This window comes from Tachysurus fulvidraco, chromosome 9 (genome assembly GCF_022655615.1).
Source record: "Tachysurus fulvidraco isolate hzauxx_2018 chromosome 9, HZAU_PFXX_2.0, whole genome shotgun sequence".
Classification (NCBI taxonomy): domain Eukaryota; kingdom Metazoa; phylum Chordata; class Actinopteri; order Siluriformes; family Bagridae; genus Tachysurus; species Tachysurus fulvidraco.
This window is the reverse complement of record NC_062526.1, coordinates 26,208,454-26,233,856: the sequence shown is the minus strand read 5'-3', so window position 1 is coordinate 26,233,856 and position 25,403 is coordinate 26,208,454. Positions and strand designations below refer to the sequence as shown.

The window sequence follows — 25,403 nt, the reverse complement described above, 5'->3', positions numbered from 1 at the left end:
TTCTAACGTCAAGACGTGCACAAGAATCCACAAATAGGTAGACTCCGCCCACCGTATACTCCAGCCAATCACGTTCTGATTTACTCGCTCTTCACACTACCCCTGGACCCATTGATGATGCTGAAATCGTTTCCAAAAAAAGCAGAATTGAACTAACCCTTAGTTCTGGCTACAATCCATACAGGGTTACCAGACTGGGCTCGAATCTGCGACAAATGTTTTTTATTTGTTTTTTTTTAATCGTATTTTACAGTACATATTACACTGTGATAGTGCGAGTAAATCAGAACGTGATTGGTTTGAGGTAGACCGTGCCACGATTGGTCAGCGCCACAAGACCGTTGTCCGATTGGCTGGAGTAGACGGTGGGCGGAGTCCACCTGTTTGTGGACTCTTGTGCACGTCTTGACGTTAGAAATGTTTCAAATCCACAAATGCACAGAACACAATCCACAAATGCACAGGAAGCAATCCGCAAATAAATACAATTTATAAATTTTTTTTTTATTTGCAAATCCCATTTTATTTATTTGTGAATTGTGAATTTGTGAACAAGTGAGTTGTGGACATTAGTGAGTTGTGGAGTTACAGGATGTCTGTAGTTCTGTAGAGTTGTTACAGATGGTGAACTGCTCATTAACACATCATTAACTGGTGTGTTCATACAGACTGCAGGCTGAAAGGAAATGGAGAGACAGAAGAGATCACTGCATACACAGGAGACTCAGTACTGCTGCCCTGCTCCTGCACTGAGCTCCACAGCAAACCTGAGACATTCACATGGAAGAAATACACAGATGGAAATAACTGGGCACAGATATCTCCTGAGAGTGATGAGTACAAAGAGAGATTTCAGCTGGTTAATGATCACTCTTCAGGAAATCTCTCTCTGCTCATATCACACCTGACTGAACAGGATGGAGGAGATTACAGGTGTAATGTTAAAGTGAATGAATACAGAGACATCAGACTCACTGTTAAAGGTAAATGAGTCATTTTTATTCACAATGTTACTTCAGTGATAATCTCATGACAGATTAATCTGATGCTGTAACATCAATACAATATGTTGATGTTTGTTCATTCTCCAGGTTGCAGACTGAATCAACAGATAGTGGATGTGACTGGAATCGTGGGACAGTCTGTCCTTCTGCCCTGCTCCTGCTCTGAACTACAAGCCAAACCACACACTTTCAGATGGAGATTTTATAAAGGATCTGATGTCTTAAAGATCTTCCCAAAGGAGCAGACAAATCTCTACACAGACAGAGTTCAGGTCTTTAATGATCATCTTCCAGGAAATCTCTCTCTACTCATATCACACCTGACTGTAGAGGATGGAGGATGGTACAGGTGTGAGATCGGGGAAATGACTACATACATCTACCTTACAGTGAAAGGTAAAACACCCTTCGGAAATTATATACTTTTTAAATTATGTGAACTACTTCTTTGTAACAAAAGGATTTGAGGTACATTTATCAAACCTTGGTGATAACTTTATTACAATATAAGAAATAAAATATTAAAATCATAAGCATTTCTGTTCTGTCCTTCATCTGTTTGTGTTTATGATTATGAATTATCTGAGTTTGTGTTCTGACCTGCTTTCACTTCTCATTATGATCCCTGGATTGTTTTTTGCTGATGTTTCTCCAGATTCTCTTATCTACTTCCCTGTTGCCGTGGTAACTGTGATCTTTCTGCACATTATCGTGGCTGTGGTTTATTGCACCACCATAAAGAAAGGTACAAACACCTTTAAGCTTTTGTGAGAAGTTTATCATCCACCTCCCATTGTATTATCTGCACGATCTGAGCTTTTTTCTTTATTTTTCTCTCCAGGTTCTGGTACAGTCCATTACAGCAAAGGTGATGGAGAGGAAACAGTGAGTCTGCAGTAAAGAAGAACTCAATTCACTGGTCCATAAAAAAAATTAATCAAGAGATTTGTTTGTTTGTTCTCTCAAACCGTTTTAGACTTTCAGCTTTCCTTTTTATGCTTAATAAAACTTTAGTTAAATTGTGTAATCGTTAAGTTTAATTGTTAATCGTAAACAGATGATTTTGGTTATATGTTGAACTTTACATTGGGATTGGGATGGTAACTTCCGTATTTCAAGTGTGGAGTTCATTGTTAAGTGTCATGGCTGAAGAGCCGCTCGTACAGTATTTGTCATATAAATATAAAGTTTAGTAGGTTAAAGATGTTGACAGTGAATTCATTAATCTAGAGATTCAAATATTGCAAAAAAACAAGCGAAAAGTGCAAAGAGTTAGCATTAGGTAGCGCCGTATGCTAGCGGTCTTTTGTTATGCTAATTAAGGTCTTTTGGATTTCGAGATTAAAAGCCATTACCTAAAACTAAGGACATAGTTACCAGATACACATGACGTTTAATGCTTAATGTGTGGATTTAATGTTACTTTTGAATGTTTTAGCCAATAAATACTGTTTAGTTTGCTATGCTTGAATATGTAATTGAATACAGTTCTAATTGCTGTATATTCTTTGTCTGTTTACAGTTTTACAAAAAAAAAATAATGTTAAAGTTAATTGAGAAAAGATTCATGAAAGCTATAGAAAGAATAAAAGCCATGAACCAACATCTCACTTGTTCACTGTCTGTCTAACTAGATAGAGAAGTTACACGTCTAGTGAGGACAGAACATCATGGAATATGTGTGGTTACATTTAAAGGTATATCATTTATAGGCTTTATATCTGATTTCAGTTTCACTTTTATATCTGATTTCACTTTCACTTTTATATCTGATTTCACTTTCACTTTTACAATATGTGCATTATTAAAAACTAGACACATTGTATTATTTCTTCACAAAATGTTGTAATGTTCTTGGTCCTGGATTGTAAATGCAATCAGAACTGAGGTGTTCCTCTGAAACAATAAATACATCTGTGTCACAAAGATTATTGTAAGCAACTTTTCTATCACTTCTACCATGGTTTCTGTAAAGACAGATACCAGATCCACCTCCCAAACCTTCCTTCATGTCCCTCAGCCACAGAGCTGCTTTAAAATCATCTGTTACACGAAGGTTCACTTTCTTTGTGTTGAATGACACACCTTATAAAGAAGAATCATTAGAATAACATACATTTGTATATTTGTCATTTTTAAGTGAAATTAAGTGAATAGAGACTCCATGAAATGTCAATCAGTCAGTCAGTCAATCAATCAATCGTATCATAATGAGCTTAATTCTGGTGCACTAACTCTAAAAGACCACTAGATGGAGATGTCAGGTCAGTACGGCTGTAGACTGCTGCTGACTGTCACTACCTCATGTCAAAGCTCATGAAAAATGTAAAACACAATAAAATACATGTTTACAAGGAGAAATGCAAAAACCACACTGCTTTTGTTTGATGCATTTAATAATAATAATAATAATAATAATAATAATAATAATAATAATAACAATAACAATAACAATAATAATGAATATATTATTGTTATTGTTATTGTTATTATTATTATTATTATTATTATTATTATTATTATTATTATTATTATTATTATTAAAGCACTTTAAAATCAACCACAGCTGACAAGTGCTGTACACCATAAATACAGATAATGAAATAAATAAATAATAAATAAAAGAATAGCAGAGAATAAAAATATGTTTTGAGTAAGTTTTTACACATGGAAACAGTGGGTGCCTCTCTGATGTGCGAAGGCAAATTGTTCCAAAGCCTAGCTCTCATTCCAGACCAGGTACCACACACCACTGATACACACTTGAATGAGAAGTCTTAGTTTTAGTGTTAGTATGTTAGTCGATACACTAAATTAACTTCTGATCATTTAAAGATGAGCTCATGATGTTCTCCTGTTCTCCTAACATCTCCAGGAACAGAACTTTCTCTTCTGTGTAAATGATCTCAGTTATACAAGTTATTCAAGAGTTATACGGTTTTATAAGAAATAACAAATATTGAAACACCTTATCAATCATCATATTCAACTCTTCTCATCATTTATACAATCCATCAATCTTTCCTTTAAAACAGGCAAAGTTCAATGAAACACGTTTTAAGGTCATGTTCTGACTGATATTGGTGATGTCTGTATACATCCTCTTCCCTGTATACCTGTTGCCATGGTAACTGTAATGCAGGTTTACAAGGAGAAATGCAAAACCACACTGCTTTTGTTTGATGCATTAAAATGTATAATAGTTGATTAGTTTGTCAGCATTGGATGATTCATAAGGATTCAGAACTCAGTTCTGCTGTGCAAAAGACACGAGAGATGTCTCACTTCTATGTGGTCAAGGCCATACTGCTTATATTGCACTTCCTGTTTTAACTGTGTGAGTGTGAATGTGATCTATAGAGTGTGTTCATTATGATGAGACACACTGCAGCAGTCAGTCAGTGTGTGTTTAGCTCTAATTCTCTCTTTGGATTAATGTGTTGGTCCTCAGGAAGAATGCAGGTGTGTTTTCTTCTCCTCCTCCTTATACAGCTTCATGTCACTGAAGGTGAGTCTGCTGATCTCTCTCTCTCTCTTTCTCTCTGTATCTCACAAACACACACACAAACACACACTGAAGTAATTTCTACTGACGTATGTGTCCCTTAGTGACACTTGTTTTCGGATTGTGTAGGAAACCCTTCCACAATCCCACTAAGGAATGTGTCCTAGTTTGCATGGGTTAGTTTTGAAGATGATCAACTATCAGTGTTGGTCTTCCCTTGAATGCAGGTGTCCTTTGAAGTCCCTTGGTCTTCTAACAAAGGATCCTCTTCAAGTTCTTCTACCTAATCTTTTGTTTGAATTTTTTAATGAAGGAGTCAGACTTAGAACTTTTTGTTTTTTTCAGGGTCCTCACAATGGGAGGCCAAGTTTTTATTAACAGCAATGTAATACAGATAAATGTGTGTAATATACATATGTAAAGTACAATAAAAGAAAATTTCAAATAAATTATCCTTCAAATAATCAAATAGTATTAGAATAAGTAAAAGTAATTAAAATGCAAAGATTATAACAAACAAATAAACTCTCTCCAAGTGTAAACTTGTGTTTGTTCTATGATGCACACAGAGTATAACATGCAATGAGCCTGTTTACACTAGAATGCACACACAATGTAATTCAAGACAAGCTTTTAACACATTTTCAAGCCTTTCACTAATACACCATTCTTATTGAACTTAAAACCAACATTTCTTTCCATTCCTCTCTCACAAAACTGACATCCTCCACCGTTCCTCTCTCAAAGTCGGTGACTCTGTGTCAGCAACCAGTTGTATTCCTTTTAAGGTATACTTCCGTTCAAAAAGCACAAGCTTGCAATATCATCTTACTAACTAAGTCCTTCCCCCACAAGCATTGTGGTTTCCCTTTACGGGTTACAGATATTCATCAGCGACATTGTCAGCAGTGTCCTATGAGCATTGAGGGACTTTTTAAGAGAGCTTTCATATAACACACTCAACACATCTTATCTTTTAACAACATAAGCAATATTACTGCATACATATTTTGAAAGCAAAATAAATGAAAAAAACAAAAACAAAAACAAAGAAATCTTAATCACTTTAATATTCTTGATCTTGATCATTTCTTCATTTCTGTCTTGGTACAGAGTCTGGTAATTTTTCATCCATTGATTTCTTCAAGATTCATTCATTCACCAGTTGTTTTATTTCTTCTGTTGCCAGTTCTATTCTTTTCTTTTTTCTCTTTGTCTTTGTCTCCTAGCTCTATGTTTTCTGGTATTTGTAGCCTGAATCTCACTTTTCTTTTTTATGAGAATATGTGAGCAGGGTTTTGAAGTTGGATAGCATTGGTAAGGTTGCTCCATTGAGCATGAAGTTAACCTTCATCATCCATTTTACCTACTCCTACTATTATGTCCCATTCTTACAACAACACACACATTCCTGTTTAATACTATGTCAGAAAATGCTGTATGTAAGACTTTATCTTTTAAACCATAAAGTCATTCACTAATCTTACTTATTATATGAAAATATAAAGTTCCCACTGAAAAACTGAAATTATTTGAGTTTTGCTGCCAAACTGAATGTAAATAAAAATATAAACAGGAGAAAATGTTAATTGTTTGACTGTAATCAAACCTGCTTAACACTTATTATCCCCGTCTATGTCCTGGGTTCATGTAGAACACTGAGTCTCCTTCATCATGATGGCTGTTCTGGTTGTTCCTTCCTCGTCTCCCAACACTTTCCTCTCGCTCTCTCATTGGCTGTTACTCATCGAGGGTCTTATAGCGTCGTACATGTATTTACATCACAAGATTTTGTACCAATCATGTCAAAGATACTTAAAACAATGGCGTGTGTGTAAACTCTTCATGGAATGGGTCACTAAACTGCTTACCTGTGTGGTGTTCACACTTGACGTCACTCGTTCCCCCTGCTCGGCTGTGGACGTCGCTCGTTCCCCCTGCTCGGCTGGGGACGTCGCTCGTTCCCCCTGCTCGGCTGGGGACGTCGCTCGTTCCTCTCTGGCTGTGCCGCCGTGTGCCTTGCTCCCCCCACCTGCCTTGCCGTGTGCCTTGCTCCCCCCACCTGCCTCTCCGTGTGCCTTGCTCCCCCCACCTGCCTCTCCGTGTGCCTTGCTCCCCCCACCTGCCTCACCGTGTGCCTTGCTCCCCCCATCTGCCTCACCCTGTGCCTTGCTCCCCCCACCCCCCTCTCCCGGATTAGGCACTTCGGGTGCCGCGCCTCAGAGGGGAGGTACTGTCATGATTCAGCCCGGACTTTGGCCACGTGCACTTGTTTGCTTGTGTTCCTCATCACATGTCTGCCCTGCCCTCGTCTGTTCCTCCCTGTTTCCACACCCGTTCCTAATTGTATCTGATTGTCTTTTGTATTTAAGTGTGCCGCGTTGCCGATGGCAGCACGGAATCTACTGTTGTCTTTGTCCTGTCTCTAGTCCGTGTGTTGTTTCATGTCCTTTTGTTATTCATGTGTTATTCATGTGTTTGTCATGTCCTATTGTTATTCATGACCCTGTTTATTTTCGCTATCCTGCGTTTGGGTCCGCTTCCTTACCCCGCTTCATGACAAAATGTGCCCACTGGGGCAATTATATTTCCTCATCTGGTGATTTGAAAGGAATTATTAAAAAATTCCACAGTAGAATTGGTTAATATTTATTCTGAGTTTAGAGTAGTTCATGCTGAAGTGATCTGAGTGAGTTTTATCAACTAACATTTTACATTTATTATCTTATGATGTCTTAATATATCCCTTGTAGCAAAATTATATTCCCAGATATGTTGAATTAGGTGGTGAATAAGAAGAAATAATAATAAAAAAAATCCAAAGTAAAATTGGTTGGAGTTTATTTATCTATAAATTAGGTCATGCTGAAGGGATCTGAAATGGTTTATCAACTAACAATTAAGATTGTATATTTATAATAGATTTTAATCCATTTTATGTTTTCTTTATTTACCCGATTATTAATATGTAATGATTATTAAATTATTTTGTCACAAATTTATTACAAAAATAGCGTTTTGTATTAAATTATTATTTAAGCGCTATCACCGCTATCTAAAAGCCGCTTCCCTGAAATATAAGTACTGCTAGTCTAACCGTGCTATCAGTAAGAGCGGCAGGTTTAACCCCAGTCTGTATTTACTGTAGAGTATTGTTGGGAGACTCCAAAACAAACCATAGAAAGTTATATTCAGATGGAATGAACACCTTTAGTGACATATAAATCAAATAAATTAAGTTTAATAGTTTGGTAACTGAGAAAACTCAGATACAGAGGTGTGCCAACCTGGCACAGGAGAGTGTTCCTAAACATTCCTCTACAAAAACCTCTCTCTAATATCTCTGAGACACAATAAATATATCAAACTTGAAAGAGTTAATGGTAGGATTTTATAGATTTTTGGAGTTTTTAGGCTTTTATATTTGTAAAATTGGCAGGCAGAATTTTATTTAATCTTTTGCTGTGTTCCAGCTTCTCTTACTCTGAAATGGTAATATATATAGATGTGCATCTCAATAAATTAGAATGTCATGGAAAAGTTCCTTTATTTCAGTAATTCCACTCAAATAGTGAAACTCGTGTATTATATAAATTCAGTACACACAGACTGAATCAGTCACACAGTCTTTGTTTCTTTCAATTGCTATGGATTTTTGCTCACATTTAACAAAAATCCACCAATCTCAAAAATTTATAGTAAATCATATGACCAATAAAAAACATTTTTAGTGAATTGTTGGCTTTCTGGAAAGTGTGTTGTTTCATAGGAAATGTTTAAAAATACATTTTAATTGCACAACTCTTTCTCTTTGACAGAACACTTGTGGATATTAGACAGTTATTAAAATGAGTGATTATTAGACACAAGTAAGTTGTGGACATTAGTGAGTTGTGGAGTTACAGGATGTCTGTAGTTCCGTAGAGTTGTTAAAGATGGTGAACTGCTCATTAACACATCATTAACTGGTGTGTTCATACAGGCTGCAGGCTGAAAGGAAATAGATGGCTAGAGATGGCTGCATACATAGAAGACTCAGTACTGCTGCCCTGCTCCTGCACTGAGCTCCACAGCAAACCTGAGTCATTCACATGGAAGAAAAGTACAGATGGAAACAGGATTGTAGTAGGATCTCCTGAAAGTTATAAGTACAAAGAGAGATTTCAGCTGGTTAATGATCACTCTTCAGGAAATCTCTCTCTGCTCATATCACACCTGACTGAACAGGATGGAGGAGATTACAGGTGTGATGTTAAAGGGGGTGAATACAGAGACGTCAGACTCACTGTTGCAGGTAAATGAGTCATTTTTATTCACAATGTTACTTCAGTGATAATCTCATGACACATTAATCTGATGTTGTAACATCAATACAATATGTTTGTAATGGCCACCAACAAGCCTGTTTATAGGCTCTCATTCACATAGCTGCAATTAGCACAACAACCGCGACACCTGTTCACGCCTCTATATAAGACACAGAGTTTCAGGCGTGCGGACAGAGTCTGTGTCAGAGTAGAGCAGTAACACATAACAGAGCGGGTAGTGTAGTTAGAAAAAGAGTTTCAATTGAGTTTCAGCACAGTAATATAAGAGGTAGGGCAAGGAGTTGGCACTTCTGTGTACCTGCCTGTTGTAGTGGTAGTGCTTCATGTCACTGAAGGTGAGTCTGCTGATCTCTCTCTCTCTCTCTCTCTCTCTCTCTCTCTCTCTCACTCACTCACTCACTCACTCATTCACACACACACACACACACACACACACACACACACACACACACACACACACACACACACACACACACACACACACACACACATACACATTCCTGTTTAATACTATGTCAGGAAATGCTGTATGTAAGATTTTATCTTTTAAACCATAAAGTCATTCACTAATCTTACTTATTATATGAAAATATAAAGTTCTCACTGAACAACTGGAATTATTTGAGTTTTGGAGTTTTTGGTTTTGCTGCCAAACTAAATGTAAATAGAAATATAAACAGGAGGAAATGTTCATTATTGGACTTTAATCAAACCTGCTTAACACTTATTGAGTAACAACTTTCTGCCAGGTCTTTATTAATCGCTGTCTATGTAGCGGTAGAGCTTCATGTTGCTGAAGGTGAGTCTGCTGATCTCTCTCTCTCTCTCTCTCTCTCTCTCTCTCTCTCTCTCTCTCTCTCTCTCTCTCTCTCTCTCTCTCTCACACTCACACACACACCCTGGGTTCATGTAGAACACTAAGTCTCCTTCATCATGATGGCTGTTCTGGTTGTTCCTTCCTCGTCCCCCTACACCTTCCTCTCGCTCTCTCGTTGGCTGTTACTCATCAAGGTTCTTATAGCATCGTACATGTGGTTACATCACAAGATTTTTTACCAATCATGTCAAAGATACTTGAAACACTGGGGTGTGTGTAAAACTGTTCACAGAATGGGTCACTAAACTGCTTACCCATGTGGTGTGTTCACGCTGTAATTAGAAGTGTGCACCAGCAGTTAGCCCTTTCTGTGGTGTGTCACTAAAATAGAAGTGGGTTTTGTTGTTCAGAGTAAATTAATACTTGACCACGTGCGTGACAAATGATGAGAGACTTTTACATTCAAACCGACAATCTCTTCATTTGGATAAATTTGAGAAATGTTTGCTTTTTTATTGCTTTTAGGGCCTGCATGACAAGATTCTAAACATTTTTGCTTGAATATTTAGAAATGTTATGTGAGGAAACCTCATGGCTGTAGCTGTGAGCTTCCCACCATACAACATGATATGTCTGTAGTTGTGTATGATGAAGTGTGTTGCTCTGTAGGAAGTGTTGAAAATAGTCTATAGATATTTGCCTCTTCCACTGAGAGTGGGGTGGGTCTAAAATTATGAATCATTTGTGAATAAAGATTGAATGAATTTACACATGCAGCATACTAGAAAAACGAAAAGAATCTCTGATGACTACAAAGACCATTTCCACATAAACAAAACACAATTCCAACCTGGAAAGCTGAGTTTTTGTGATCAATCTCACAGAACTAGAAGCAAAAAAACACAAAAATTTTGTACAGCCATAGCAATAAATATGCTCTTGCATTGGTGTTTCGAGATTATAATCCATATTCCAATATAAAACTCCACTCATTTCTTCTAATCCCATGTCTGTTATCTATATGTTACTTCCTTTGTTATTGAGTGACTTATAAAACAAAGAAATTGACTGACCATCAGCCCTCACAATACAGTAAATGCCTTATTGGCTGGAGAAAGAACACAATGTTTTATCGACAAATGACAGTGTGGTTAAATTCACAGCTTATCTGAAAGATTTGTAAACATGTGTTTATTAAGGTTTAGTTTTGTTTGTTTGGTCCAAAGGTGTTACTGCTTTTATTCACAAAAGTGCTGTCTGGCTCTGAGAACTCACTGCAACCAAGATGTGGCATGATGCAGATTACAGTATTAAATCAGATCACTTCTCTGTGCTTACCATAAGGATCAATTTTACTGTGGATTTTCTTAATTCCTTTTCAAAATCACAATATTAGGCAGCATAATTGCACGTGAAGGCACTATTTTAAAATTTAAGATGTTTGTTGGTAAAACTTTACTGTTTAGTTTCACTTTGGTGTAACAGACTCTATTAGCAAAATAAATATAATTTAATTTAATTTTACTGTGTAAATGTCACCATATCTGTCAATAAAATTACACTAGGAGTTACTATTTAATCGATTACAAAATGTATATGTGAGTGATTTTGCCAGATATGCAAGATATGGTGATTTTGAAGCGGATAGAGTAGATCCTTATTGTAAGCATAGATTCAAGATTCAAAGAATCAAAGCATTTGTCATGTACCCAATGAGGAAAGCAGGATTCCCTGAGCAATGAAATTTTTACTTTGCCATCCACAAGAATGCCAGGACTGTAAATACAAACTGTACACACAAACTGTACTCTATGTAAATGCGATATAATATAGTATTGCAAGTAAGTGCAAATAATCTATAATAATGGCAGGAATATCCCAGGTATTTATTTTGTGCTACATGAATAATATTAGCAGTATATAATGGTGGTGGTAATAGCAGAAATATAAATTACAATGTTCAAACTAGATTTGTAAAGTTCGTCACGACAAACTTTGATGTTGGCTTAGACGGTGCAAGTATTCGCAAAGGCTGGTGCATTTTGGAGGCGAGTGGACAGAAAGATTGTGAAAGCTACTGGACAGCTAGGGTGACAATACTTTTGGTGGTGAGCAGACATGAGCATGTGACGTGATCCGAATACCTGTGAGGTAGTTCCCCTCATTGTGCTGAGTGTTTTGATATGTCACATGTCCATGTTGTGCAAATTTTTAATTTTCACGTGACACGTGATGTGACCAGAATACCCGCGGGGAAGTTCCCCACAATGTGCTGAATGTTTTGATATGTCACATGTCCATGTTGTGCAAATTTTTGATTTCGCTTGTTTTGGGGCGGGGCTACACGTGACGTTAGGTGACGTGACCAGAATACCCGTGGGGCAGTTTCCCTCATTGTGCTGAGTGTTTTGATATGTCAGAAGTCCATGTTGTGCAAATTTTACATTTTCACGTGACCTCACGTGACGTAACATGACGTGACCAGAATACCCGTGGGGCAGTTCCCCTCATTGTGCTGAGTGTTTTGATATGTCACATGTCCATGTTGTGCAAATTTTTAATTTTCACGTGACACGTGATGTGACCAGAATACCCGTGGGGAGGTTCCCCTCAATGTGCTGAATGTTTTGATATGTCACATGTCCATGTTGTGCAATTTTTTTATTTTGCTTGTTTTGGGGCGGGGCTACACGTGACGTCACGTGATGTGACCAGAATACCAGTGGGGCAGTTTCCCTCATTGTTCTGAGTGTTTTCATATGTCACATGTCCATGTTGTGCAAATTTTACATTTTCATGTGACCTCATGTGACCTCACGTGACATAACGTGATGTGACCAGAATACCCGTGGAGCAGTTCCCCTCATTGTGCTGAGTGTTTTGATATGTCACATGTCCATGTTGTGCAAACTTTTGATTTCGCTTGTTTTGGGGCGGGACTACACCTGACATCACGTGACGTGACCAGAATACCCGTGGGGCAGTATCCCTCATTGTGCTGAGTGTTTTGATATGTCACATGTCCATGTTGTGCAAACTTTTGATTTCGCTTGTTTTGGGGCGGGACTACACCTGACGTCACATGACGTGACCAGAATACCCGTGGGGCAGTATCCCTCATTGTGCGGAGTGTTTTGATATGTCACATGTCCATGTTGTGCAAATTTTTGATTTCGCTTGTTTTGGGGCGGGACTACACGTGACGTCACGTGACGTGACCAGAATACCCGTGGGGCAGTATCCCTCATTGTGTGGAGTGTTTTGATATGTCACATGTCCATGTTGTGCAAATTTTTGATTTCGCTTGTTTTGGGGGCGTGGCTACACGTGATGTCACGTGACGTGACCAGAATACTCGTGAGGCAGTTCCCCTCATTGTGCTGAGTGTTTTGATATGTCACATGTCCATGTTGTGCAAATTTTTAATTTTCACATGACCTCACGTGAACTCACGTGACGTTAGGTGACGTGACCAGAATATCCATGGGGCAGTTCCCCTCAATGTGCTGAGTGTTTTGATATGTCACATGTCCATGTTGTGCAAATTTTTGATTTCGCTTGTTTTGGGGGCGGGGCTACACGTGACGTCACGTTACGTGACCAGAATACCCGTGGGGAAGTTCCCCTCATTGTGCTGAGTGTTTTGATATGTCACATGTCCATGTTGTGCAAATTTTTAATTTTCACGTGACCTCACGTGACGTCAGGTGACGTGACCAGAATACCCATGGGGCAGTTCCCCTCAATGTGCTGAGTGTTTTGATATGTCACATGTCCATGTTGTGCAAATTTTTGATTTCGCTGGTTTTGGGGGTGGGGCTACACGTGACGTCACGTGACGTGACCAGAATACCTGTGGGGCAGTTCCCCTCATTGTGCTTAGTGTTTTGATATGTCACATGTCCATGTTGTGCAAATTTTTACACGCCCTGGGATAAAAACCGCTCTTGAAAGAAATCTGGTCTCTGCCTATAGCAGAATCTGCCACGCCAACCTGAACAGGGGGCGTGAACGCAGACCGCCTTGATGGTTGATATAGGACACCACCGCGATGCTGTCTGTTCGCACTAGGACATGACAGCCCTCGAGGTGCGGGAGAAAGTGTTGCAACGCTAGAAACACAGCCCTCATCTCCAGGCAATTTATGTGCCATGAGAGACAGGGGCCCTCCCATAGACCTTGGGCCGGACGGCCATCTAAGGCTGCGCCCCAGCCCGAGAGCGAGGCGTCCGTCGAAAGAGCCCTGCGACGGTGACACGCCCCTAGAATGGGACCCAAGGCCAAGAACCGGAGTCTTTTCCGCATAAGGAGGGTACGAAGCCCACGGCGCGTAACCTGTATAACCCTGAGGGGATGTCTGCGAGGATGAAAGCCCGCCCCCTTGAGCCAGAGCTGGAATGGCCTCATGTGAAGCAGACCCAAAGGAATAACGTTGGCTGCTGCTGACATGATGCCGAGCACCCTCTGTGCCTCAGCAACAGAGAGGCTGCGGCCTAGCCGAATAGCTTTCACCGCTGACAAGATGGAGGCCACCCGAGTGGGAGACAGATGTGCCCGCATCGTGGTGGAGTCCCAAACCACCCCCAGAAAGGTGGTTCTCTGAGAAGGAGAAAGCACACACTTTCCTGGGTTCAGCCTGAGTCCTAAGGACCTCATGTGGGCAAGCACAGCATCTCGATGCCTGGCTGCCATAGCCTCCGACTGGGCCAGAATGAGCCAGTCGTCCAGGTAGTTCAGTACACAGATGCCCTAGGGAGACGCAATGGTGCCAGGGCAGCATCCATGCACTTCGTGAACGTGCGTGGTGAAAGGGCTAGGCCAAAAGGAAGGACACGATACTGGTACGTTTCGTCCCCAAAAGCGAACCTGAGGAACTTCCTGTGCTCCGGCAGAATGCTTATGTGGAAATAAGCATCCTTGAGGTTGATCGTGACAAACCAGTCCTCGGATCTGATCTGGGACACGATCATCTTGAGCGTGAGCATCTTGAACTTGTAAGTCTTCAGAGTACAGTTCAGAGCCCGCAGGTCCAGAATCGGACGCAGCCCCCCCGTCCTTCTTGGGAACAACAAAATATCGGCTGTAAAAGCCGGAGTCCCGCTCTGGGAGGGGAACATGCTCTATGGCCCCTTTCTCCAGAAGTGAGAGGAGTTCCTCCCGGAGGAGAGGACCGCCTGGTGCCCGCCCACATTTGTGGGCAACACACCCTGAAAACACGGAGGACGGGAGGAAAACTGGATCCTGTACCCCCTTTCTACAGTATTCAGGACCCACTGAGACACCCCTGGCAGAAGTTCCCACGCTGCCAGGCTGCCTGGCAGTGGTGTCAAACTTGTGCAGGCCTCCCGGGCGCCCTGAAACAGCGCACCGGCAGGCGCGAACCCGGGAAGATCCGCACAAGAAAGGGGAGCCGACACAGGCCCCACTGCCCCCCGAAACGACAAAGGCGGCGGGGCTGGCAGTAGGGGGAGCATCTCTGAATAGGGCTCTCCCAGGAGCCCCTGCCCTCGGGCATCCAGAATTCTTCATGGCCCGCTTGGCTGAGAGGACAGACTTAAGGTCCTCTCTCACCAGACGGGTCTGGGCCCGGGCATGTGAACCGGTCTCCCTAGTTTTAGACGGGGGGGCACGGGCCGCCACACTAGCTCTTCTCACTGCCCTGAGTGAGCTAGAAGGGAGGGGGTGGCTAGATGATGGCCCAGGCAGCGAGGGAGAAACTCCTTGAACGCCACTGACTGGCGTTTCACCTCCTGATGCCTGTCGATGACAGTACTGACTGTCAAACAAGCCCTGAGGTGAAACGGGCATCCAGGAGAAAGGACTTATCCTTCTCCCTTATGCCTGTCAAATTAAGCCACAAGTGCCTCTCCGTGGCAACCAGCGCAGCCATAGTACGGCGCGGCAGAGCTCAGACACCGCCTGAGGTCCCAGCCCTTCACCGCCATCCAGCTCTGCTAGCAGATCAGCCTGGTAGGCCTGCAAGTCCGCCATGGTGTGCAGTGCTGGAACCGCTTGACCCCCTGCCTCATAGGCCTTACCCACAATGGCCGAAGTGGTCCTACATGGCTTGGATGGAAGGGCAGGTTTTCTCCATGCGGGCGATGCAGGGGAGAGATAACTGGCCAGCGTCTCTTCAACCCTCTGCATCGTTCTATACCCATGGTCTTCAAGCCCCATAATGGCTGAATAGTCTGACATGGCTGGAGAAAATACACGCGCCGAAAACCTCAGTATGGAGGTCTGGAAGAAATGGCAGACGCCTGCGTGCAGGCTGATGGCCTGAAGTGAGAAAGCGGTCGTCCTGCTTAGAATGGGCGACACCAACTTCCTCCTCAGGCCAATCTAAATTCAGCTTCTCAACAGCCCTCGAGGAGCTCCTCGAACGCGAGTGATTGCGTCGGCCATTCTGAGGTGGAAAGCCCCTCCCCTTCGACATCGAGCTCCTCAGAGCCGGACGCGGAAAGCAGCATGCTCTCTTCCGGGTTGGGAGAAATCGCAGCGCGAGCTCCCGAATGCGAAACCGAGCGATCGGAGTCAGGGGAGAGGGCAAGAGAAAGGGGAACACCCGTCTCTTGCTCCGCCTCCCCTAACTCAACTTGGGAACCCCATGATTGAAGCCGCCGCGCTGCCTCGGCAGACGCAGGACCCGAACCACGAGGCGCAGCCAAAGCTGAAAATACAGCCAGGCGGGTTCGGATCGTGCGGAGAGAGAATCCCTCACAATGCACGCAGACGGCTCCCTCGAGAGCCGATCGGGCATGCTCCTCTCCCAAACACACCACACAAAGAGAATGCGCGTCACCCACCGTGATAAAGCGGGGGCACGGATGCACGCATCTCTTAAAGTGCTTAGACTGCAACATTTTGCCTAGTCTTTCCCTATTTTTTTCTTTCCCTGCACTTGACAGACAGACAAATGACACACATGCACAGAGCGCTTCCTGAAGACAAAGAAAGCTGGAGCAGCGTGACGTAGATGCCCTTATATGGACTTACTGGCGAGTAATTACTCCATCACGTGTCCTTTCTGAGCCATTAAATGGCGTGTGTGCACACAGAGCTTCAGACACAACTTCCTCAAAGAAGCATTCCCATAGCGTCAGCACTGGCGCAGCGTCGAGTTCCCTCGAAAGGGAACCGAAAATTCCGTCGGAACTCCGGAATAAAAACTTCGTCCGGAGTAAGGTCCTAAAGAACCTGTCCGAGTTCGGTGTAAATCGCTCAAAAACTTGCCGAGTTATGAACCTCAAAAGTTTATAATGGAAGTCTATGGGAAAAAAAGGCCACTTTGAGCTTCCGTACCAGGAATGCCGGAATTCCGATCGCTTAGAAAAATAGAAGCAACAAACTTCAGACCAGGGTCTACGACATATCCGAATTTGGTGCATGTGGCTCGAACGCCCTAGGCCGCATTTTTAAATATTTTTTTGTCTAATAATAATAATAATAATAATAATAATAATAATAATAATAATAATAATAATAATAATAATAAGCTTATAACGGAAATCAGAATGTTGGCTTCTACAAAGCCAACATAATAATAATAAGCTTATAACGGAAATCAGAATGTTGGCTTCTACAAAGCCAACATAATAATAATAAGCTTATAACGGAAATCAGAATGTTGGCTTCTACAAAGAATTCTCCATTTTATAATCGACTACATTGTCCCTCCTGGAAAATTATATTGCATAGGAATTATTAAACAATTACACAGGAAAATTGTCTGATCTTTAATTAGAGTAGCTCATGCTGAAGTGATGTAAATGAGTTTTATTAACTAAAATGTTTAGATTTTCATTTTATGATGGATTGAAATGTACCCACTGGGGCAATTATATTTCCACATCTGGTGATTTGTAAGAAAAAATATTAGCCAATTCTACTGTGGAATTTCTTAATAATTCCTGAGTTTAGAGTAGTTCATGCTGAAGTGATCTGAGTTTTATCAACTAACATTTTGCACTTTTTATCTTATGATGTCTTAAAATGTATTTTGTTGACAAACTATCACTTAATCACTATTGCCGCTATCTAAAAGCTGCTCCCCTGAAATATACAGTAAGTGCTGCTAGTTTAACCATACTATCAGTAAGAGCGGCAGGTTTAACCCCAGTCTGTATTTACTGTATGGTATTGTTGGGAGACTCCAAAACAAACCATAGAAAATTATATTCAGATGGAACGAACACCTTTAGTGACATATAAATCAAATAAATTAAGTTTTATAGTTTGGTAACTGAGAACTCAGATACAGACATGTGCCAACCTGGCACAGGAGAGTGTTCCTAAACATTCCTCTACAAAAACCTCTCTCTAATATCTCTGAGACATAATAAATATATCAAACTTGAAAGAGTTAATGGTAGGATGTTATTAGATTTTTGAAGTTTTTAGGCTTTTATATTTGTAAAATTTTGTCAGAATTTTATTTAATCTTTTGCTGTGTTCCAGCTTCTCTTACTCTGACCTGGTAATATATATATATATATATATATATATATATATATATATATATATATATATATATAGTTGTGCATCTCAATAAATTAGTATGTCGTGCCAAAGTTCCTTTATTTCAATAATTCCACTATTTGAGTACATATACTGTAAATGAACTCAATACTTGTTTGGGGCTCTTTTTGCTTTAATTACTGACTCAATTCGGCATGGCATGGAGTTGATCAGTCTGTGGCAGGTGTGGAAGCCCAGGTTTCTTTGACAGCGACCTTCAGCTCATCTGCATGTTTTGGTCTCTTGTTTCTCATTTTCCTCTTAACAATACCAGACAATACCAGATTCTCTATGGGGTTCAGGTCTGGCGAGTTTGCTGGCCAGTCGAGCACACCAAAACACCAACAGCAGTGTGGACTGGTGCCTAATCCTGCTGGAAAATGAAATCAGCATCTTTTAAAATGCTAGTCAGCAGAAGGAAGCAAGAAGTACTTTAAAATTTCTTGGTAAACTGGTGCAGTGACTTTGGTTTAAAAAAAACACCAAAAAAATAAAGTGGATAAACACCAGCAGATGACATTGCACCCCAAATCATCACAGATTGTGGAAACAACACTGGACTTCGGGCAACTTGGACTATTGCCCCTTTTCCACCGAGGCAGTTTGAGTGCTGGTTCGGAGCCAGAGCCTACTTTAGAACCAGTTCTTTCTGTTTCGACCGCCAAAGCACCGGCTCTGAACCAGGAAAAGTGGTTCTTAAGTAGCACCAAAACGTTGCTGGTCTAGACTCAAGAATCTGCATTAGCGGCTGTGGGTGGGGCTACTGTTAGCGCATTTGATAATGTACCTTAAGTATACTAATGTTTAATACACTTTTACTTTACCGCGATATGATACCTTATCAGCACACATGATAGTAGGTAGCTACATGCTAAGGCAAAAATTTTTTCTGTGTTAATGATAGAATAACGTTATGTAATTTATCGATTCCAACCTCCGTTTATACAGATTACACAGAGCTGCAAGTACACGTTGGATTCGCCGTGTTTGGATGCCAATGTAGGTTCACAAAGCCACGAGCATTAACAGTAAAGCAACATCCGCCATTGTTGTTGTGTTTGCCGCTGCTGCACTAACGTTGCTGGGACACGTGACACGTATACAGTGACGTCACACTCGGCGCTATGATGGCTCTCTAGCCGGTGGAAAGGCAAACCAGTTCTTAGAAGGTTCGCCAGTGGAACCAACTTTGAACCAGCACCTGGTTCTTTCCGGTGGAAAAGGGGTATATGCTTCAACTTAACTTTCTGTTAACAGGCTTGGATACGGCCCTCTGTGAACAGCTTGTTTGGCAATGAATGTTCGTGGCTTTCCCTCCTTGTGAAGGGTGTCAATTATAGTCTTCTGGACAACTGTCAGGTCAGCCTAGTGAATGTCTTCCTCATGATTTTGTAGCCTAGTGAAACAAACTAAGAGACCATTTTGATGGCTCAGGAAACCTTTGCAAGTGTTTTGAGTTGATTAACTAATTGACATGTCACCGTATTCTAATATTTTGAGGGTTTTTGTTAAATGTGAGCCAAAATCATCACAATTAAAAGCACCAAACTTTAACTTAAACTACTTGTCTGTGTGTACTGAATTTATATAATACTCCAGTTTCACTATTTGGGTTGAATTACTGAAATGAACTTTTCCACGACATAGCATCTGTACTTCCTAAGACAAAACTTTCACTTCTGAAGCATATGTTACCTTTATTATGGTACCAGAATTTTTCAAATACACCCTGTAGTTTTTGAGATATACTCATTTAAATTTGAGAATAATGTTTTGAAGCAAGAAGATCAAATAGGCAGAAGATGGAAGAGTTAGACAGTTAATAAAATGATTAATTATTGGACAGAAAAGTTGTGGACATTAAAGATTACAGGATGTCTGTATCTGTTATCTGTATATTTCTTCATATTCAGTTACATCCTTACTGTGGAGTTCAGTGAGTTTTGGAGTTAAAGAATGTCTGTAGTTCTGTAGAGTTGTTACAGATGATGAACTGCTCATTAACACATCATTAACTGGTGTGTTCATACAGGCTGCAGGCTGAAAGAAAAAAGATGGATTGAGATCACTGCATACACAGGAGACTCAGTACTGCTGCCCTGCTCCTGCACTGAGCTCCACAGAAAACCTGAGACATTCGCATGGAAGAAAAGCACAGATAAGTGGGCACAGATATCCCCTGAGTGTGATGAGTACAAAGACAGATTTCAGCTGGTTAATGATCACTCTTCAGGAAATCTCTCTCTGCTCATATCACACCTGACTGAACAGGATGGAGGATATTACAGGTGTGATGTTAAAGGGGGTGAATACAGAGACCTCAGACTCACTGTTAAAGGTAAATGAGTCATTTTTATTCACAATGTTACTTCAGTGATAATCTCATGTCAGATTAATCTGATATTGTAAAATCAATACAATATGTTTGTAATGGCCAACAACAGGCTTCTTTATAGGTTCTCGGTCATGTAGCTGCAATTAGTGCAACAACCACGACACCTGTTCACGCCTCTAAGACGCAGAGTTTCGGCTTGTGGACAGAGCCTGTGTCAGAATAGAGCAGTAACACGTAACAGAGCGGGTAGCGTAGTTAGGAAAAGAGTTTCAATTGAATTTTAGACGGTAATATGAGAGGTAGAGCGAGGAGTTTACACTTCTGTGTACCTGCCTGTTGTAGAGCTTCAGTCGCACAATTTGGTAAGTTTAGTCCCTGCGTATCGAACCCCGCTTTGGGCGTTCTGCTTCATCAAAAGCATTTCATGATGCATCCTCATTATTTTCTGGTCATGAATGTAAACATACAGTGGTGTGAAAGTGTTGGTCCCCTTCCTGATTTTTATTTTTTTAGATGTTTGTCACACTTTATGTTTCAGATCTTCAAACAAATTTAAATATTAGTCAAAGATAATGGAAGTAAACACAACATGCAGTTTTTAAATGAAGGTTGTTATCATTAAGGGAAAACAAAATCCAAACCTACATGGCCCTGTGTGAAAGTGTTTCCCCCCTGTTAAAACTTAACTTAACTGTGGTTTATCACACCCGATTTCAATTTCTCTAGCCAGACCCAGGCCTGATTACTGCCACACCTTTTCACAATCAAGAAATCACTTAAATAAAACCTCATTGAACAAAGTGAAGTAGACCAAAAGTTCCTCAAAATCTACACATTATGTTGAGATCCAAAGAAATTCATGAACAAATGAGAGAGAAAGTAATTGAGATCTATCAGACTGGAAAAGGTTATAAAGCCATGTCTAAAGCTTTAGAACTCCAGTGAACCGCAGTGAGAACCATCATCCACAAATAGAGAAAACATGGAACGATGATGAACCTTCCCAGGAGTCGCCGGCTGACCAAAATTACCCCAAGAGTGCAGCAAGACTCATCCAAGATGTCACAAATGACCCCACAACAGCATCCAAAGAACTGCAGGCCTCACTTGCCTCAGATAAGTCAGTGTTACTGACTCCACCATAAGAAAGAGAATAGTCAAAAATGGCCTGCATGGCAGAGTTCCAAGATGAAAACCTGCTCTTTTTCTTAGCAAAAAGAACATAAAGCCTCGTCTTGGATTCTGCAGCAGGACAATGATCCAAAACACACCAGCAAGTCCACCTCTGAATGACAAAAGAAAAACAAAATGAAGACTTTGGAGTGGCCAAGACAAAGTCTTGACCTGGATCCTATTGAGATGCAGTTGCATGACCTCAAAAAGGAGGTTCATGCTCGAAAACCCTCCAATGTGGCTGAATTACAACAATTCTACAAAGATGAGTGGACCAAAATTCCTCCACAGCGCTGTAACAGACTCCTTGCAAGTTATTGCAAACACTTGATTGCAGTTCTTGCTGTTAAAGGTGGTCCAACCAGTTATTAGGTTTAGGGGCAAAAACCTTTTTCACACAGGGCCATGCAGGTTTGGATTTTGTTTACCCTTAATAATTAAAACCTTCATTTGAAAATTGCATATTGTGTTTACTTGTGTTATCTTTGAATAATATTTAAATTCGTTTGATCTGGAAAATCAAACATGACACACATTCAAAAATTTTTTGTATATATATAATTATTTTTTTTTCACAAGCCAGCCCCCTGCACTTTCCCATTATTTATACTAGCACCAATTTAAGACCTTGCCACTCACACTCTTTCCCTATCTGCTACGGACGCCTGTCCAATTTCCTATCCACTATGGATAACGAGCCGGACACGGGAACCCCTCCTCTGAGTGGATCCAGAATATCTAAACATTTTTGCCTGAGTCTGCAGTAGTGTCGTGATGAAACTACTTTTTTTTTATTTGCTACTTTTTAACTGTTTTTTAAGTTTTAACTGCACTACACTTTCTTTTTGACTGACCACTTGTGGATATTAGACAGTTATTAAAATTAGAGATTATTGGACACAAGTAAGCTGTGGACATTAGTGAGTTGTGGAGTTACAAGATGTCTGTAGTTCTGTAGAGTTGTTACAGATGGTGAACTGCTCATTAACACATCATTAACTGGTGTGTTCATACAGGCTGCAGTCTGAAAGGAAATAAAGAGACAGAACAGATCACTGCATACACAGGAGACTCAGTACTGCTGCCCTGCTCCTGCACTGAGCTCCACAGAAAACCTGAGACATTCACATGGGAGAAAAGAACAGCTGAAAACAGGATTGTAAACATATCTACTGAGAGTGATGAGTACAAAGAGAGATTTCAGCTGGTTAATGATCATTCTTCAGGAAATCTCTCTCTGCTCATATCACACCTGACTGAACAGGATGGAGGAGTTTACAGGTGTGATGTTAAAGGGGATGAATACAGAGACATCAGACTCACTGTTAAAGGTAAATAAGTCATTTTTATTCACAATGTTACTTCAGTGATAATCTCATGACAGATTAATCTGATGTTGTAACATCAATACAATATGTTGATGTTTGTTCATTCTCCAGGTTGCAGACTGAATCAACAGACAGTGGATGTGACTGGAATCGTGGGACAGTCTGTCCTTCTGCCCTGCTCCTGCTCTGAACTACAAGCCAAACCACACACTTTCAGATGGAGCTTTGTTAAAGGATCTGATGTCATAAAGATCTTCCCAAAGGAGCAAACAAATCTCTACACAGACAGAGTTCAGGTCTTTAATGTTCATCCTCCAGGAAATCTCTCTCTACTCATATCACAGCTGACTGTAGAGGATGGAGGATTTTACAGGTGTGAGATCGGGGAAATGACTACATACATCTACCTTACAGTGAAAGGTAAAACACCCTTCAGTAGATTATACAAGGAAATTATATACTTTTTAAATTTTGTGAACTACTTCTTTGTAACAAAAGGATTTGAGGTACATTTATCAAACCTTGGTGTCAACTTTATTACAATATAAGAAATAAAATATTAAAATCATAAGCATTTCTGTTCTGTCCTTCGTCTGTTTGTGTTATCTGAGTTTGTGTTCTGACCTGCTTTCACTTCTCACTATGATCCCTGAATTGTCTTTTGCTGATGTTCCTCTAGATTCTCTTATCTACTTCCCTGTTGCCATGGTAACTGTGTTATTTCTGCATATTATCGTGGCTGTGGTTTATTGCACCACCATAAAGAAAGGTACAAACACCTTTAAGCTTTTGTGAGAAGTTTATCATCCACCTCCCATTGTATTATCTGCATGACCTGAGCTTTTTTCTTTATTTTTCTCTTCAGGTTCTGGTACAGTCCATTACAGCAAAGGTGATGGAGAGGAAACAGTGAGTCTGCAGTAAAGAAGAACCATCAAAAAATCAAAAAATTAATCAAGAGATTTGTTCAGAACTATTCCTGCATAAGTAGTTTAGTAAATTCATTAGCATCATTTCTTATTCACGGTTTGTTCTCTCCAACCGTTTTAGACTTTCAGCTTTCCTTTTTATGCTTAATAATACTTTAGTTAAATCGTGTAATGGTTAAGTTTAATTGTTAATTGTAAAGAGATGATTTTGGTTATATGTTGAACTTTAAGCGCCCTCTTGTGGCGCGGATTGGGATGGTAACTTCCGTATTTCAAGTGTCGAGTTCATTGTTAAGTGTCATGGCTGAAGAGCCGCTCGTACAGTATTTGTCATATAAATATAAAGTTTAGTAGGTTAAAAATGTTGACAGTAAATTCAGTAATCTAGAGATTCAAATATTGCAAAAAAAACAAGCGAAAAGTGCAAAGAGTTAGCATTAGGTAGCGCCGTTTGCTAGCGGTCTTTTGTTATGCTAATTAAGGTCATTTGGATTTCGTGATTAAAAGCCATTACCTAAAACTAAGGACATAGTTACCAGATACACATGACGTTTAATGCTTAATGTGTGGATTTAATGTTACTTTTGAATGTTTTATGCAATAAATACTGTTTAGTTTGATATGCTTGAATATGTAATTGAATACAATTCCTCACATGCTTTTGAAGCCTGTTTCACTTTTACAATATATGCATCATTAAAAACTAGACACATTGTATTATTTCTTCACAAAATGCTGTAATGTTCTTGGTACTGGATTGTAAATGCAATCAGAACTGAGGTGTTCCTCAGAGACAATAAATACATCTGGGTCACAAAGATTATTGTAAGCAATTTTTTTTATCAATTCTACCATGATTTCTGTAAAGACAGATACCAGATCCACCTCCCAAACCTTCCTTCATGTCCCTCAGCCACAGAGCTGCTTTAAAATCATCTGTTAAATGAAGGAACTGGATAAAGAATTCATCATCTGTTTCTTTAGCTGTCTTTCAACAGTTCCAAGTTAATTTTTCTCAGCATTTTTTCCTCTAGCATGCTCAGTTAAAGTGTTTCCTCTTTTAAACGTTGAAGCTGGCTTGATCCTGAGCTCATGTTACCATCAGCGTTAAGTTTCCCATGATCTCCTGTACAAAAACATGCTGGTAGATGGATTAGTGACTCTAAACCATGTAACATCGTGTCATGCCATGGCTTCTTCTTCATGGTGTATTCCCACCTTATTCCCTGTGATCTTGGGAGAAACTCCATATCCACCACAATGCAGACCACGATAAAGCTCTTGAAAAGTAAGAGAAGGGCTGAGGTTACACCAGCACTCTGGTAAGTGTGACTTCTGCTGGTGGGATGGAGAAATGTCCAGACTCATCATTATGTAAGTTAAATATCTCACCCATATAAACCACCTTATTCAATTTATTGTACACTGCACAGAATACTGAAGAGTATGGACAAGTGCTCTACTACT

At 40.3% G+C, this 25,403-nt stretch overlaps 1 protein-coding gene across 1 annotated transcript in view; it reads left to right on the top strand.

The window, feature by feature from the left end:
* LOC113660593 (obscurin-like) overlaps positions 1-25,403 on the top strand; it is a 79,572-nt gene that overhangs the window by 39,020 nt on the left and 15,149 nt on the right. Inside the window, exons 5-10 of the mRNA XM_047818192.1 lie at positions 669-859; positions 8,680-8,803; positions 20,204-20,509; positions 22,696-23,010; positions 23,119-23,427; positions 23,687-23,776. Of these exons, the coding sequence (XP_047674148.1) occupies positions 669-859; positions 8,680-8,803; positions 20,204-20,509; positions 22,696-23,010; positions 23,119-23,427; positions 23,687-23,776 (1,335 nt within the window). The remainder of the gene's footprint in view (positions 1-668; positions 860-8,679; positions 8,804-20,203; positions 20,510-22,695; positions 23,011-23,118; positions 23,428-23,686; positions 23,777-25,403) is intronic.